The sequence below is a fragment of the Cyprinodon tularosa genome, unplaced genomic scaffold, assembly GCF_016077235.1.
Source record: "Cyprinodon tularosa strain WSP-4 unplaced genomic scaffold, ASM1607723v1 ctg185, whole genome shotgun sequence".
Taxonomy (NCBI): Eukaryota; Metazoa; Chordata; class Actinopteri; order Cyprinodontiformes; family Cyprinodontidae; genus Cyprinodon; species Cyprinodon tularosa.
Window position 1 is genome coordinate 722,960 of NW_024038643.1, and position 16,912 is coordinate 739,871.

Sequence of the window (16,912 nt, forward strand, 5' to 3'; positions counted from 1 at the left end):
GGAGAAGGTTATTCCTAACAAACTTACAAACTGGGCTGAAAAGGAGCTGCGTGTGTCACTACCCGAACTGTCCCGAAAGCCCAATCGGTATAATCCGCTCATTTGCGCATGCATAACCAGATATGCGTCCGGGTCGCCCTGGATATTAATTTGTAAAAAATATGTAAATTAAAATTTACCCCTCCTTAAAAATAGTAAGCTTACTAATCTATGAGGTTTTAAAGGTTAATAATATATTTCCCGAGAAAATAAATGCAATGAAACTATTTCTGTTTTATCACTTTTCTGTGCCGAAAATGGGATCCAACGCTTCTTTGGGGAGCTAACTTTTTTGGCTTTGGATTTAAACATAAATCTAGTCCTTTTGAGTTTTAGTTTTTCCTTTTGTGTTAACTGTATTGTATATAGAGCATAATCTAAGGAAGGAAATAACAACAACAAAAAAAAGATAAATGTGGCTTAATCATATTTTGCTGGACTACTCTGAGCATGTCCAATGATGATGTCAAGCTGTTTAACAGAGAAAATGTAAAACACATCAAATTGTCTCAGGAAAGTCATAAAAAATGTTTTAAAGATTTGTTTTGGCATTCTTTAGTTATTAAAGGACAGAAATAAGTACTTTATGGCATTATGTATCTATATCTGGTTGCAGATGCACAAATGAGCTGATGGTACGGATCATGGTTCCAGGACGGATCGGGTAGTGACAGAAATTCTGTCCACATGGATGCCACACAGGGGGTGTAGAAGCTCACAATTATGTAATTTTGTTGCACTGACAAATATTAGCAAAACCCCCCCCGCCAAAAAAAAACGTATTGTTGACTTGGCTTGCGCTCACACATCAGGTAATGACGCTTAGGTCTGATTTTTTGCTCAAAACTTTTTTGCGTTGTGGTTTGTGTTACTAATTAGACATCTGTCTGAATGCTTCATGAGATGTCACACAGCACTTTTTTAAGCATGTAATAATAGATGTGTGTTACTAGAGTTTTCAGTAAGCTTTGTTAAATAAAAAGTAACAGTGCAGGCAAGTGTCTGTATTGTTATCAAAATGTTGGCAATGGAAGCTGCCAATATTACACTCACATGATTACAAGATGCAAAAAGTTAAGAAAACAGGGAGCACGACTATTCACAAGAGCATTTAATTCGTCAGTGATTGTTAACTGATCTATAATGTAAAGGCAGGACAAAATGTGGCATGACTGCTCAGACTGCTAATGCTTTGAAATCTAGCAGATATGTATCTGTTGAGCACCAGAAATAAAGTGGCTGAAAACTTTTTTTTTTATGAAAAACATTGACATCGGGCCCTTCAGACTCCTTTGAAAAAGTTAAATGTGGGTTGCATATGGGCAAAGTAATCACATGTGGGTCGCAAGCTGCTGTCTGAGTACAGTCTAGCACTCAGTCCTTAAAGACTTGAGACTTGACTTAGCCGTGCGATATGGGACTGATGTCTCATTAATCCTCATGTAATTAGGACAGAGAATAAACTCATATGTAACAACACAGGCGATACCCTGAAGTGACATTTCTTTTCTAACAGGTCATGATTTGCCTATAGCAAGCTTAAGAAGCAACCCGTAGTTTGATGGTTTTGACCAGAGTATTGGTAAATTATTGCTGTATTAAAGGTATAGAGACAATCTTTTATTTCTGGGTGGATCAACACAATAAGTGGACCTCCTAATTGTCAATCATTCTGGTGATACCTTTAAATAAGACCGTCCTTCGTGCTCGTCCATTTAGCTACCTTTTTCTGCACATGCGCATTTTCAGGCGCATATTTGTGGTGAGCTACGGTTTCAGAAAGTCATTTAAAATTCACTTTTCTCAACCCGGTTCTTTGAAAATGGCCGAGGGTCGTAAGAGAAAAAGTGTCTACAAAGTGTATGAGAAGGAGAGAAAGGCTTCAAAGGAGGTGGATATATCCCGGAATGGGATCATGTTTCTGTCATACAATCTTTTTTCCAATCAAACATTTTTTTGATGCTTAGATTTTATTGGATAAGTTTGGATAAAGTACTCATTGAAAAAGAAGATTTTCAAGCGCCAACTTTTGTGGTTTACACTCCTTGAGGAAGGTTAAATTGCTGGTTATTCTCCCGCAGGAGTGTCGTAGTGAGCTTGTCGTAGGTATGACGTGGATATTTTTGATTTAAGCCCAACTTCCACACCACAATGCAAGAGGGATAGTCACGAACTAGCTGTGGGTCTAGATATGGCAGAGGCGGTGAGGAAGGGGAAAAACGCAAGGGGCAAGTTTGTGCGACAATGGAGGGACATGAGGGCGAAGAAGAGCGGGGATCCAGGTGGAAAAAGGGTCCCAGCGTTCTTGGGCACCTCGCTCTTCAAGCTGGTCCATCTTCACGAGTCGTTTCACACAATGACGGTCATACGAAAAAAACAAGCCGGTAAGATACCAAACAGGAAATACGCATAGTGTAGAGCGTATGTAGATTTGATCAATCAGAGGCCTCCTGTCTCCAGCACTGTCTGCGGTCGGCTACAATTTTAGAGAGGTGCACCAGAGTGTCTGCGGCCTGGTTTGTGAGCATAAACCAGCCCTAAGACAGCAGTTCTCATGATAGTTTATTAGTGGCCTAGTCATTTTATGTAATATATTAACTTTCTGCAAAACTAATGAGAAAACATGATAGAATGAGGCAGGGAACATTTCAAACAGAACTCTACCACAAACAGAATTTGAGAGTTGACATGAGTGACTTGACTCATATAAGAGCTAAATCTTTTTTTCTTTATACTGAGCATATAGCAGGTCTGACCTAGTTCACATCAGGGTTTTTGATTCTACTATAAAACTCTGCATGTTGGATTTAACCTTGACATCAGAACTTCACAAAGCTGGAGCAGGTTGTTTAACACGCACACACACCAGCATCGAGACACTGAGGGGTCAGGTGTGAAAAGAAGCCCCCATGACATGGCTGTCACTCTGCAGCTTTATCAATCCAGCTCACATAATCCATTATTGATGCCTGAGGCTTAGCTCACAGCTATCAGTGCTCCATTATTTACGTCTGAAACAGCTGGTGGTTTATACACAGAGGAACAGCTCTCTGTGGGAGTCTAGATGCCAGAGAGAGAAAGTAAGCTGCGGGTAGTGGTACCCTATATTTCCATGGCAACTAGTATCATGTAGAATTTTCTTTCTGGTATGGCTGTTTTATAACACAGAAGAACTGCAGCAGACAGGGACAACCAAAACGAGCTTAACATTTTGATTTTAGTGATCTGAACAATGGAGGAAAACTCTGAAATCAAACTGTTGAGGATGGGTCTTACTTTCTTTATTTCAACTCCATATTGCCTGTAGTCTGAGTTATAATAATTTATCGTTGTCTATAATATCTTTCTGAAGTCTGATTTTCATTGGGTTTCTAAAGACATGATTTGTAAAGCTATGTCATTTTCCATTAGCAAAACATTCATTGCAAAAACATTTGTAAGTAGTTCTTATAATTAGTTGAGAATTTGCAATCAGGTCAATTTCAGTTCACACAGCAATTGTTCTGTCTCGATCAGTCCTTCCAGAGAGGTCTGATTATCGGGGAGATGAATCTGCCATGTCTGTTATGTTAATAGTATATCTGTTCTCCCTACCGCCTTCTGGGGAGAGGCTTTGCAGCATCCGTTGCAGGCCCAGCAGGTTCTGCAACAGCTTTTTTCCTGCTGCAATCACTGTTAAACTGTTGAAACCCTAAACTAAACTCTACATCACATTTGCAACATCATATCTGCACTACTAACGTGGCTGCTTTTTTAAACAATCCCTTTAAATCTAACACAACGCAATGTTCTACTGCATTTTGCAGCACATTTATTTATTTTGCACTGCACTGAACCTTTCCATATCAATGCCTTTGGCACCATGACTTTTACACTGGATTTTTTTTTCTTCTACACTGTTTACATTCTTGATCACTGCTGCACTTTATAAATTGTAATGTTAATTTCACTGTTTGAAGCTGCATGCATCAACATTTGGATGAGCATCTGGTTAAAATCAGAAACTGGAGGTTGAAAATTTAAACTTTTGCAGCTCGACGTGGCTCGTCAACCAATCAGAGAAGCTGATTTGCGAGCTGGCTGGGAGACAGTGACTGCATCCAAACAGAATAAATATATATATAAGGGGGTTTCACTCGTTTTAGGTTTAAGAGAAAAGGCAAGAGAGAGTATTTTTTCGTAGAAGAAGGAGAAGTGAGAGTTCCCTGCTAATGCCACTAAAATATTTTCTTACTCAAAGGTGGCAAAAAGGTTTTAATGAATACCTACACTAACTCAAAATGCAATTAAAATAATAATTTTCTTATACTATTGTGGTACTTAGAGTTTTTTCCACCTAAAAACAGTTTATAATAAGCTTTAGCCACAAATAATGGCAGCAGAAAATCCCAGATTGATTTTCTGACTTCAGGGAGATTTCCCTGAAGATTCTCAATGAGACTGCCCACCTTTATGCTGGGATCTGCTGCTCGAAACAAATACAACAAAAATTGAAAGGTAAGATCATAATCCTTATAAACTGACCGACTCAAAACATATTTTTAGGTGTACCTTTTCACTTAAAACTACCTTTAAACTTGGCTTGTGTGTGTACTGTGAACAACCAAAACTGTTTTATCTCAGATTTTTCCTCATCATGTCTTTTTCTTAAGTTTTGGAAATCCTCTGAAAATTTTTAAATCTTGCAGTGTTAATCATATCTGAACCTTTTCTTTAAATAAATCTGAGTTTGTATATAGAGAGTTATAGAGAAATGCAAGGAGGAAATTATAAATCACCTCCTGCAACAGCAGCAACAAGAGAAAACAATGCTTTGGTATTTATCCTATTTATATTACAGTATTTAAAACATTTGCTATTTTCATATCATTTTGATTTCTAGTTCAAGTTGAAAAATACAAAATTTGCATAATTTGTAAATTCTAGCCCATAGCTTTTCATTTTCACATTTCCAGAGTCACCCAAGTTTTTGTAAGATAGATGGATAGATGGATTTTATGACGGAATAAATGGAGGGATGAATTGATTGACTAATAATTCACTAATGGATGAATAGAATATGAGATGGAGGTTTCCAACTATGATTAGTGTCTTCATTAAAAGCTATAGTATTCTTTTAAAACATGGATCAATCAAGAGTGCTGGTCAGCCACTGAAGAGGCAGGCAGCTGACTGCGGTGACAGAGGGAGGAAGCACAGATTGTGAGGTGCTTGGAGGCCAAGGGTTAGGTGTTCTAGAGCAGGCCTGCATGAAGCAGCTAATATTTAGGATTATAAATACTGATAATAATAATAATAATAATATTGTTACAATTCCTCCCCGCAATAGGTAATTTGGTCAGCCTTGTTTTCACACATCAATGCAAATTGAAAATGATGCAAGATATGTTTATATTCATAGAAAACTAAAAATATCAGTTTTTAAGATATTTTTATTTGACACACAGTGTTGAAAAATGAAATTGTCCCCTTTGTTTGACTGGAACCGAGTTTGTGATCATTAATTAAAGCTCTCTGTTTATTGTTATTCTTCATCCATAATGTCTTATTTCTCAGGCTTTGCTTCTTATTTAACAGAAGTGACGTAATTGGTGGAAAAGCTCAATTTATAATATTACACATGAAGAAACTTGCCTTGGCAGTTGCAAAGTAAAAAAAAAAGTCACCCCTTGACACATCTTGATATTCTGTTAGCCTTGATAAATGGACTGTGTGCATATTAATCCTCTCATAATGAATCTTCAATGAGTGCTTTTTAATTAAGTTTTGTAATACTACAGGATGATTGTAGAGTAGTAATGAGACTTGTGTGCGGAGGAGATCTGAAGAACACTAGAAAGAAGATATATGACCATATAGTCAGTCCAAGACTGAATAAAGTTCAAGCAATCCATGTTTACAGTCTTATTATTCAGCCATAAAAACACAAATAATATCTCTTTTTAATTGTGTAGACCTTATTATTTGTGTAAATGTCCTACATTTCATTGTAAGATAAGATGTAATGGTCTTAATCAAATTTGTTTTATAGGATCTGTTAAGGATTTCTCTGATTTATTAATTTTGTTTGAAAGTATTGGTAAAGAAGCCTTGACTTGCATCCCACACAAAATTCAGGGATCAAACAAAGACAATTATCTGATCATATATTCTGTTTAAGATTTTTTTAGACTCAATTTCGTTAGTTCACAGCCCTTGACGTCTATTTTAAACTCAAGGGCAGTCATGTTCACTGTGAATTTGTGTGAAACAATATTACAGTTGGTAAGATTTAAATAAGAAACCAAAGAGGAGAAACTGACAAATAAAAAAGGAGGGAAGGACTAATGGGAGGAGGGAAGGAAGACAAAAATGGAAAGAAGATTGTGGGTCAGTAGGATGTAAGTGTGGTTTGATAATAGTAATTAAGTACAAATATCTCAGTATTATCGTGTGCAATTATAATGTGGCAAAGGACAATTTGGAGTGCAATAACCATTAGCTAATATATTCCAAATGTTATAAACTTCCATTTTATACACTAATGTACTATTTAGCCAGTAGGACCAATTGTCTCATCAGTTGATGCTCACACCAGGCACAAATGACATAATCAAAGACGCTAAAGGTCACAGAACAATAGGAGCACTGATAAAATCAGGTACATATTGCAAATGATATCATCATCTCAATATCTACCAGCGACATTCCAATATTTTCTGATTTGATGCAGCGCTATACGTAAGGATGGGGCGGTAGAGCATGAGGGAGGAAAGCAAAGGAGTACTGCAATGAAAGAAAAGATAGGGAAGATAGGAAGCAAGAGATGCTGTTAGTAAGGACAATAGAAGTTAAAGGAAGAAGGGGCACAAGAAAATACAAAAGAAAGGAAGAAAACAAATTAATTTAGAAAGGATGGAGAGAAATACACAGAGAGACAGAGGTAAGGTCACAATGGAAGAAAGGAAGGACAGAAGGAAGGAAGGAGTTATCATGTCCGCCACTACTTTAACCATCTCCTTCTTATTGCGTATTTTTCTCTTTTAAAATTAGTCCATAAAATATCAGCTTTGCTTTTTCCTCATTGGTTATTTTTGTTTACAAAGAACTCATATTGGATCTGTAGAAGTTTTCCTCTGTATCACCTGAATTCCTGTGTAATTGTTTTATATTTGATTTTTTTATGGTCTTGTGGGTGTGATAAAATCACCGAATTCAAATCTTGAAAAAAACAGGCATGAGCCCTAGAAATAATAAAACCATTTTCAAAGATTTTCTAAGATGCAAATAAACTGTGTCAGAAGATCCTTGAATTAAAATTGTGATTTTCGTGCTGACCTCTGTTGGTGGGCCGTGCTTCTTATTCGTGGCAGTGGTTGTTGTGATGTCACTGATTGAAGGAGCTGAATCCGAGCGGTTTCCCCCGGCTGCAGCACTCGACTGCGGGGTGATGGAGGAGGATGGCATGTCACCAACCAACCGCGCGCTGCCCTCCACTCTGATGTGCGGATGGCCCTCGGCGGCCATGTTGAGGATGCGGAGGCCGTTGTAATAAAGGCCAGACAGCTGTCCCTGGAACATGGCAGAGCCCTGCTCGCCTCCGCCAACACGAACCGTCGTTTGGCTATTGAAGATGGTCAGCTGGCGACCTACACGAATACAGGCAACCGCACCCAACAGACCACAAAGAAAGAGGGGACAAACACACACACACACACGCACGCCCATAATGGTCACATACGTGCATACGCAATCATACTCAAACAAACATCCAACAGTGTTTGAGTGTTGCAGAACCCCCCCCCATTTTTCCCAGGCATGGTGAGAGGATGGGAGAGATATAGCATGGCAGAGAAAATCCAAGCTGTGGAGAACTGTGGAGGAGATAAAAGTGATGATAGAAAACAGAGAGAGGAGGGGGGAGAGTGAAGAGTCTCAGATACAGAGAACAGCAAAAAAAGAGGAAGAGAAGAAGTGGAATCAGAAGGCCCCGAGATGACAGGGCTGACAGATGGTTGATATGGTGACGGCTGTGCAGCACAACATCCTATCTGAAGGAGCAACAGACAGGCATACAGAGAGACAGAGATCTAGAGAACAGTTGTCACAGCCCTATAAAGCATGCACAGGTTATAAGCTCTAGCACTGCTCACTGTTAAAGGGACTAGAGGCTAATTTAAGTAGTTCTGCCGAAGTTTAGGAGGAAAACTTTTACTTTTTTTTTCAAAAAACATTGCTCTTTTAGTCATTTCAAATTTACGTACTTCTTACACAATAATTTGCATGTACTTTAACTTGATTACAATCTTTTTTTTTCAATACATTAAATCTTTAATAAATGCTTTATTGTTTACAATTTGAAAGGGAAATTATTTACAAGTCTTAATAAAGCATGTTTTATCATCACTTTCTCTATTTTCCGATTTATTCACATTTAAATCTCTCCATCGTCCCTTTAACCTGATATTATCAGATACACACTAACAAGATACGTTCACAGGCACTAGAGTTTACACAGTATTACACACTACAGCCTGTCCAACTTTTAATTACTTAGTTATGGATTTAGATTTTTAGATGTTAGTTGATGGTGCAAAATATAATATAATCAACTGCCTTCATGTTGTATTTTTAAGCTCAAAGTTTTAAGGAATTTTAATCAGGGTTTTTACCTTTGTCGAGTAGCCAATCGTCAACTACTCGACCAAGCCGATAGGGGATTCGCTGTCTGGCGATGGCCAGGCGCTCGTTATCATTGTTGCCTTTAATTTAGAGATGAAAACACAGTAGTAATTACGCACATCCATACTTGGTACAGGAGCTGGATACACAAAGAACAGCAATGAAAAGAAAGTAATGGTCTGCTCATTGTTGGCATGTCTCCGGGTTAAGTTAAGCTGCATGTTTTGCTGTTTTTTCTCTTCCTTTCTAACAGAAGAGAAGCTGCACTCCTTACTTCTTTTCCAGTGAGCGGACTCTTACTCTCTGTTCATTGGGTTTAATTTAAAAAAACATTACAGGGGTTAACATCTGCAAGAGCACAGGGAAATAATGTTACAGCTGCCACATATGACTGACTGAGTTTAGATTACATACACACACACCTCATAACAACTACCTTTTATCATTTTACCTATCTGAAGCCTCATTATGTTACCTATGATTACCACTTTTAAATATAAAAACCAAACAGATATAAATATTCATCAAAATACACTTTTTCTTTTACCTTATTTTTTCTCTCTAGTTAAACATTTACCTTAAAAATATACCAAGTTTTAAAACTATTATTTGTCCAAAAATGCACCAGCTGTTATTATTTTCTTTTATGGTGAGAAAAAAACACTAAAAGCTGAATTACCTATTTACATAAATTACCTTTAACACTATTTAACAGGCCTAAAATAACACAACTGACTAGTATACAAGCTACTGTAATGACTTATCTCATTTTATGGTTTAAAAAGTCATATTTCATGTCAGATCAAACACACTTCATTTCAAAAACAATAACAAATAAAACAAATTGTGTTTCTTAACCTTAGTTTGTGTAAATATATATAAAAACGAGAAAAGTTTATCATTCATCAGTCAGAAAAAACATGGTTTGAATTGGACCGGGGTGTAGCTTGCTCTGCCTGAGGACAGGCTGAGGCGGTACCGGGTTACACCGGAGGGGTGGGGCCTACCTGAGGGGTACCGCTCTATGACTGGAAGGTCGTCCAGCTGAAGTGTCGCGTTTCCGCCGCTTCGGGTGAACCGAACAACGTGGTACTTCCCGTCGTTGACAAACTTTGTGCTCTCCTCAATGTTAATGTCATCCGTGCCAACATTGAACACCACCCTAATGTTACCCTTGTCCTGTGGAGGAGAGGAATTTTTACTGTTTTAAATAGTTCAAGGTCTTAGAATCGAAATCAAAAGTTTTGAAAACTTTGCAAATAAAAATAAAAGGATTGTCTGATTCTGTCTTTTCTACCCCGCATGTCAAAGTTTCCAAAACCCAACATTGTTCTCAATGATCTTATTGTTAAAGAACCATGTCAGGCCTGAGTACTCTGAGTTCAACAATATTTTAAAATAGCACAGGGTACATCAATTATTTTTTACCAGTGAAGTTAAGTTTAATCTTTATAAATAAAGTGTAAAAAAATGAAACTAAAGCTCTGATATTCCTTCTTAATTTCCTGAATGATCAATGGTTGATGCAGGATTATAACAAAGGCTGTGTGTTAATCAGCCCTAATTCATGAATTCTAGCTTTTCTGTTTGTCCAATAACTAAAGGTTACATGATAAATACAAAAAGAAGAAGACTTTCAATACAAGATCTGACTTAACAATAAACTCCCTAAAGTTAATAATGTCATGATTCTGCCTTTCCTGGGCTCTGTTTAAGTTTTCTTTTTGAGTTTTTAGTTAAACTTTGACTTATGTATGTCTGTGTTTTCTAGGTTATTGGTTTCATTTCCATGTTGTCTCATCCTAGTTATTTTTTCTGGTTGTATTTTTGTTCTTATGTTTTTCTTGTTTACTCTCTGTTGCCCCTTTGTGCCAGTCTTGTATCTCCTAGCTCCCTTCTAGATCCTTCTGTCCACACCTGCTCCCAATTAGTTGATTACTCCATTTATTGTTCTGTTTGGCATTTATACTCCTCCTCTGCGGTTACTGTTTCCTGGATTCTGTTCATTCCTTCATCCCCTCCTTAACCCACGTGTCACCATTTGCTCCGGTTTCTGTTTTTGGTGATTATTTATTTCTGGATTTAAGCTTCTGTTGACACCTTTGATTATAAAATCTGCAAGAAACAGCTTCTGTCTCTGCATTTGGGTCCTCTAAAAACCTCTACACAACCTGACAAATAACAACTTCAACTTCTTTAGATCACTGAAAAAGCAAAAAAAGAAAAAGATTAAACTGATTATTTTCAATAATAATATTATTGATTATATCTTATTATATAAATTATATTTTATAGAAAGTCAGAATGCCTCCTTATAAAACATCTCAAGTAATGGTCTATGACGCCTGTATGCCTGTTATAATTGTGAACATGTAAAGGTTGGTAAGATCTCTCTGTAACTTTGCTGATTAATGAGGTCGTCAAATAACTCAAATGCAGAAACATGGCTGAACAGAGATCAGCTGCTTTGTTTGTTTATCTACTCTCCCTAATGAGCAAATAAGTAGGATAAACCATCAAGCATTCTGGTTACGGCTAAAAGGCCTAATGCAATTAATGAACCCCTTACATTAAAAATGTTGGGTAATTGCACACAACACAAATATAATGAGACCATTTTTGGAGATTTTCTTAGACAAAAAAGGCTTTACAATAATTTCCTGATAATAGATCTGAAAAACAGCTACATTGCTGGAGTTTCTAATATAAATTTAAGTTCATCGTGTGATTGCTTAGGGGAAAGCAGAATTGGTACATTTTTTAAATACAATTTAAAAAAGACAACGTGTTAGTGATTAAGGGCAAAATGTGAAACTCATGCATATAGATCTATCATACAGAGTGATATATTTAAAAAATATGCCTCTTTTCGCCTTATGTTTATGACTTTATAAAAAAATGTGAACATTAGAGCAGAGCAGTATAAAAAATGTCACGTTATACCATGATATGGGATATGCATCCATAGGGAAGGCTGTTGATTTAGCAGTTTTTTAGCAGACAGTTAGTCACACCCTCCTTAAGGAGGTTAGGCCAGAAATGGTTATTTCTTAATCAAAATTACAAACACAAATTTGAGTGAAAGGAAAAACCGAGCACAATAACGCGAATAAGCAACAGCTATTCTGTCAATACTGAGAGGATGTGAAGCAAAGATAATATAAATACATGTTCTAGCCCCCCCGCCCAAAAAAATAAAAATAAAAATAAGGGCTGGGTATCACTACTGTGTTTCTTATAGAAACCAGTGGTTTTAATCCTTAAGGGTCTTTTATATTTTCATTTGTTCCTTTACTCTACACACCTACATAAAATGACTAAAATGCAGTAAAGCTATGAAGAGCTCATACTGCTGTCAGGTGTGTTAAATCAGAAAAGCATCTGAAGTTTGCAGGACAATGGACTTTCTGAAATAGACTTTAAAACAAACTTTTAGCTTATATGTTAAGCTTCCTTGCTCTCCTTGATGAATCTTCTTAAGAATTTGCTGCAGCTTTCGCCTTTATATGTTTCCTTTAACATAGAAGCTCCTCTTGGACAGTTCTGCCTCTTTTTTTTATTTGTTCCCGGTCTGCTTTTTGTCCGCTCTGTCCCTTCAAACAAACTGCTAGTAGAAGTTTCTGCTGGAAGTTAATTTCTTTTAAAGAGGAGTCCTCCTGTTCACATTGCTACATGCATGCTGGGTATGTGGGATTGCTGCAAAGTTAACAACTTCATGTATTCAGTGATGCTACTATATGCTAGGAAAAGGGATTCCTGCAAAATCACTCCATGAAGAAGCACTTTGTTGGTTTTCCTATTATCAATTTAACTATTTAAGTAATTTCCCTCAGGGATTATTAAAGTATTTCTGATTCTTAGCTAAATAAACTGAACTTGACATCATAATTTTACAAATATGAATTTAACAAAGTGTATTGACATTAAGTCATGTCTATATGAATGATTGGAATAGACTCTTATTTCTATATCTACACAGGATCTGTCCATGCTTTGAGACAATATGCTGGGATTTTATTGATTGATTTTTTTTTTATCTCACAGTAGAGAAAATTACTAATTTTTCTCTGTGCAATGAAACTTATTAAGGCTTTAATATATATATAAATATTTGTGGACACCTGCTTTTTCAAAAAATATCTACATTACAAAGTGGGATAGATACAGTTTTTGTCTTAAAGAGGCAGTGTGGTCTTACTATCTGTAGCTGGAGGTAGTCTCCAAGGCCAGATGCGCTGTCCACTCGGAGTAGAACGGCATGTTTCTGCTGGGTGCTGAAGCCAAGGGCTAGCCGGTCTGCCCTGGTGCTGGGACGCTCATTAGGAGGCCATGTGTAAATGACCACACCTCCATCCCGGCCAAAGATATAAGTGGTCCCAGCTGGGAAGCACAGATGAAAAAACAACATATTCATGTATCAAAGTGAATGGCTGCCCTCAATGCAGATGGTACTAATATTCATATAATGCAAAACGTTACACAAATAAGGAGCATTTGGCAAATAAGAAACTTTAAATGTCACAGCTGAAGTGTTCCTCCTACAGGCTTCTAAAATTTGTGCTTCCGAAATTATTCACCATTACAGCAGGAGGCTGGGATGACTCATTCAAATACCAGCTCATACATTTGTTTGACTTCAAGGCTGACAACAAAATTATTATGTGTCTCACTTCTAAATGAGATGACAGAGGGTAATCTGGTGTTGAAGGAATTTAATGAAGAACTTTTGTTATTTGCTGTTAGAAAGGAAAATTTAACTGAAGAGGTCAGATATATTTCTTTATTCTAGAAGTAGTTGACAACGCCCTCTTGTGGTTACTCTGATTAATACATTACAAATATCCACAATGCAGTGTTTCAAATATAGTAAAACTTATTTGATTGCTTATTAACAAACTTGTTAAATACTATCTGTCTGCTTTTGTAATGAGACCAATAATAAACAAAAGAAATGGAGACATTTAGGATCCGATAACACTGAATGAAACATTTCTCATGATTTTAACCCAATCCAACATAAACAAAGTTTTCCTCCATTTGTTTGTAGAATAGAAAAGAGCGGATTAGTTACCATCGTTGCACAGCGGTCCAGCGTACGAAGTCATGCTGCAGTCACAGGTGAAGCCCTCCCACTGCTGCAAACAGACTCCTTGATTTGAGCAGGAGTCTTCTTGACATGTTGTGCTGGGACCTGCAGTGACAGACATGGGGGCATGTTAGGTTGACAAAAGCAGGGGAGAGAAAAAGAAAAAACTTTGCCTCTGGTTTTTACTGCAGCTTATTGTTGTTCATGACAGGGATGGGTTGGTATTCTTGGGCCACATTTTATTGAAAAACTTGTAAACTGGTGTGGTGTAATAACATGGATAATTATATTCAGTGCTGGCCACGTTTATCGGCATCTGTGGGAAAGATGTGTAAGAGACCCTTTACTGCAGCAGCATAAAATCATAAGGAAAGTTAAAAAAGGTGCAGCCTTTAAACAAACAACAATACAAACCATATATAAATAAAGACACTACGGTAGGCTGATATTTCACTTAATTTTGCAATCAAATGTCAAAAAATAAAAACTGAGAATTAAAAATCTCTGTTGTCTCAGGAGTGCAAACATATTTAGGTAGATTTTGAATGGCACATAAAGTTCAAAAAACAATATACACTGGTTATTTATTTATTTATATTCTTGTGTGGGATTCTAAAGATTAATAGGGGAATGAATAATAATGATATATGCTAAATAAAATATGGCTGGGCTATTTAATACTTTAAAAGGTAATAGTAAAACATTAAAATCACTTTGGGAAAAGATGGGAAGCCCATGTAGAGATGACAAGATTGGAGTAAAGCGGTCATATATATTTTAGTGACTGTTGTTTAGTTAAAAAAAAAGAAATGATAGTCTTAAAAAAATCACAGGGGCAACAATTATTTGTGTCCCTTAAAAACAAATCTATATTTAAAACAAGCATATTTTTAATTTCATAATGCCGATGGGAGTGCATAGAAAGTTCTACTTAGCAATCCACTACTCTCCTTCTTCCTGGAGCATAAATGTGGCGCAGAGGACAATTTCTAAAAGACTTTCTCCAAAATAAAAAAAAAATAAAAAAAACCCTTTCAAGTCAAGAAATAATCACAAGAAGGTCTTTCATAAACTGGCCCATATCTATAGCCAGAATGTTATAAAGTTTAAAACAACCACTGGTGTGACACCATATTAAGTAAGCAGTATGGTAAAGGAGGAAAAAGAAAACAAGCTTACTGTCTGAGAATGCAGCATAGTGGTACATCTAGGAGGTTCTAGATTTCTAAAAAAAGCCATCAACATTATTATTGGCTCATTTACATGTCGATAATTTGTCTGGGATCAAAGCCAGGAAAAAAGCATTTTCTGCTCGATGATTAGAAACTAACTAATCCGATGGAATCAGCTTGAAGAACAGGATGAATCCATTGAAAAGCAACTCTTTCCCTGTTTTCCCTGGAAGGATGAGTGATGCTGTGGGATCTTAAGGACCCTAACTACTTTGCACGCCATCATAGATTTGTGTGATGTATGTATGTTGATGTATGATCAGCAGAGGTTATTTACTGAGGTTATTAAAAGTACAATCATTACAGTGTATATATCCTTTTCTTGCAGTGTGGTAATAAACTACTGCACTAAGGATTACCAATAAACCTACAGATTAATAAATGTGGCCAGCACAATAAATGCTCACTAGGATTGAGATCATATAAAGATTTTAAATTACGTTAGAATGATCATTTAACAAAAATTTAAGAGTGGAATGATTAGAACATGCATGTGGTGACTTAAGATGTTTGGGGCAAAGGCTAGTGGAGCGGTTTGATTATAAAGTCATATATCCCAATACTCTGTCTCCATCATTCTGTCAGTTTCCTCTCATGCCTCATGATGAAGAAAACATCAAATCTTGAAACTTAGTTCCCTTGTTGAAGTTCTAACATGACGCATGGAGGAAAGGCTGTGAAATGATTAATAGGTGGAGTATTGAATCGTATCCAGGAGGCATGGGGAAAGGGTACAAACCATGCAGTTAGAAGCCAGAAAATTTGGAATAGTGGGGAACTCATGTCAAGAGGATGTAATGTTTCTAACAGTTATGAGAGGATAATTCAACTCTGACCTTTGACTTTGGATCACTGGGATCCACACAAACACTTAACATCACTGGGTTGTCTTTAGCACAATCAGTCGCTCATACTCACACATCACGCATCACACAAAGAGATATACCTTGCAGGTCAGCTTTCATCAATGTAACTTTTGTCGGACAAAAAAAAAAGGCAAACAAGCAAAATAAGTTAGATGGTTAGTCAATGCGCACAGATGCCTGTGAGCTGCTGTAAGAGCGGAGCTAAGAGAGAGAACTCAATATGCAAAAAAAAAAAAAAAGAAGAGCGGACTGGATGAAATGATAGAGAGTAACATTATGGCTAACAAAACCAGAGCTGGGTTAGTGGGTTATTGTAACAGCAGTGAGTTATAAAAAAAAACTGAAAGCAAAAAGAGGAAGGAACATAACGCCTGGAACACAACTGATGCTATGTCGCCTCACCTTCACAACCTCTTTCAACTTGTCCAATTGTTGTCAAGGCGTCAGCAAGCAGATCCGGGAGGCGCCCATTTAGATCTAGTGTGGCCAAACAGCCTTGAAAGCCCTCTCGAGAGTGAACCAACTTTGGCAGCTCACGGTACATCTCTTTGGTAACACCTCCAATATACAGATCACCTGTCGAGAAGCATGAAAAGATGCACTGTGAACTATTTGATACATTATTCATTAAGCTGTGAAAAAAAAGAAAGATTTCTCTGCCCCAAATATTCCTATGAATTCCCCCAAACTTTATCAGTTTTTTTAAAGCTGCTTTTTTAAAGATGTTCCTTATCTTACAACATAATTTATATTGTATTAAAAAAATATTAAGATAAGTAAACATGACAATTTCTTGAATATTGAGAGGCATCAGGCCCTGACATAAGTCTGTGAATTGTTTACAGCTTGGTATTGTTACAAGTTGTTTATTTTCCATGCTTAATGACTGCTTGACCATTTTGGGATGATTACTGAATGAAGTGCCCACAGGTGGTTAAATAATTATAATTTCAGAAAAAAATCCCCTGCAATGTCAACTACTCTAAGAGTTTGGCATGCTAAGGTGAGAAACCTTCATAAATGCAGAC

At 36.8% G+C, this 16,912-nt stretch overlaps 1 protein-coding gene across 24 annotated transcripts in view; it reads right to left on the bottom strand.

Annotated features, from left to right (window-relative positions):
• The window catches only part of nrxn1a (neurexin 1a), a 101,039-nt gene that overhangs the window by 7,106 nt on the left and 77,021 nt on the right, over positions 1-16,912 (bottom strand). For 16 of the 24 annotated variants that reach the window (XM_038282545.1, XM_038282536.1, XM_038282534.1 and 13 more), the window contains 6 exons: positions 16,287-16,460; positions 13,772-13,891; positions 12,899-13,080; positions 9,708-9,879; positions 8,691-8,780; positions 7,357-7,667 (listed from right to left, as the gene is read on the bottom strand). In XM_038282545.1, coding sequence (XP_038138473.1) covers positions 7,357-7,667; positions 8,691-8,780; positions 9,708-9,879; positions 12,899-13,080; positions 13,772-13,891; positions 16,287-16,460 — 1,049 coding nt within the window. The remainder of the gene's footprint in view (positions 1-7,356; positions 7,668-8,690; positions 8,781-9,707; positions 9,880-12,898; positions 13,081-13,771; positions 13,892-16,286; positions 16,461-16,912) is intronic. The other 8 variants (XM_038282537.1, XM_038282544.1, XM_038282546.1 and 5 more) reach the window with 1 other exon arrangement.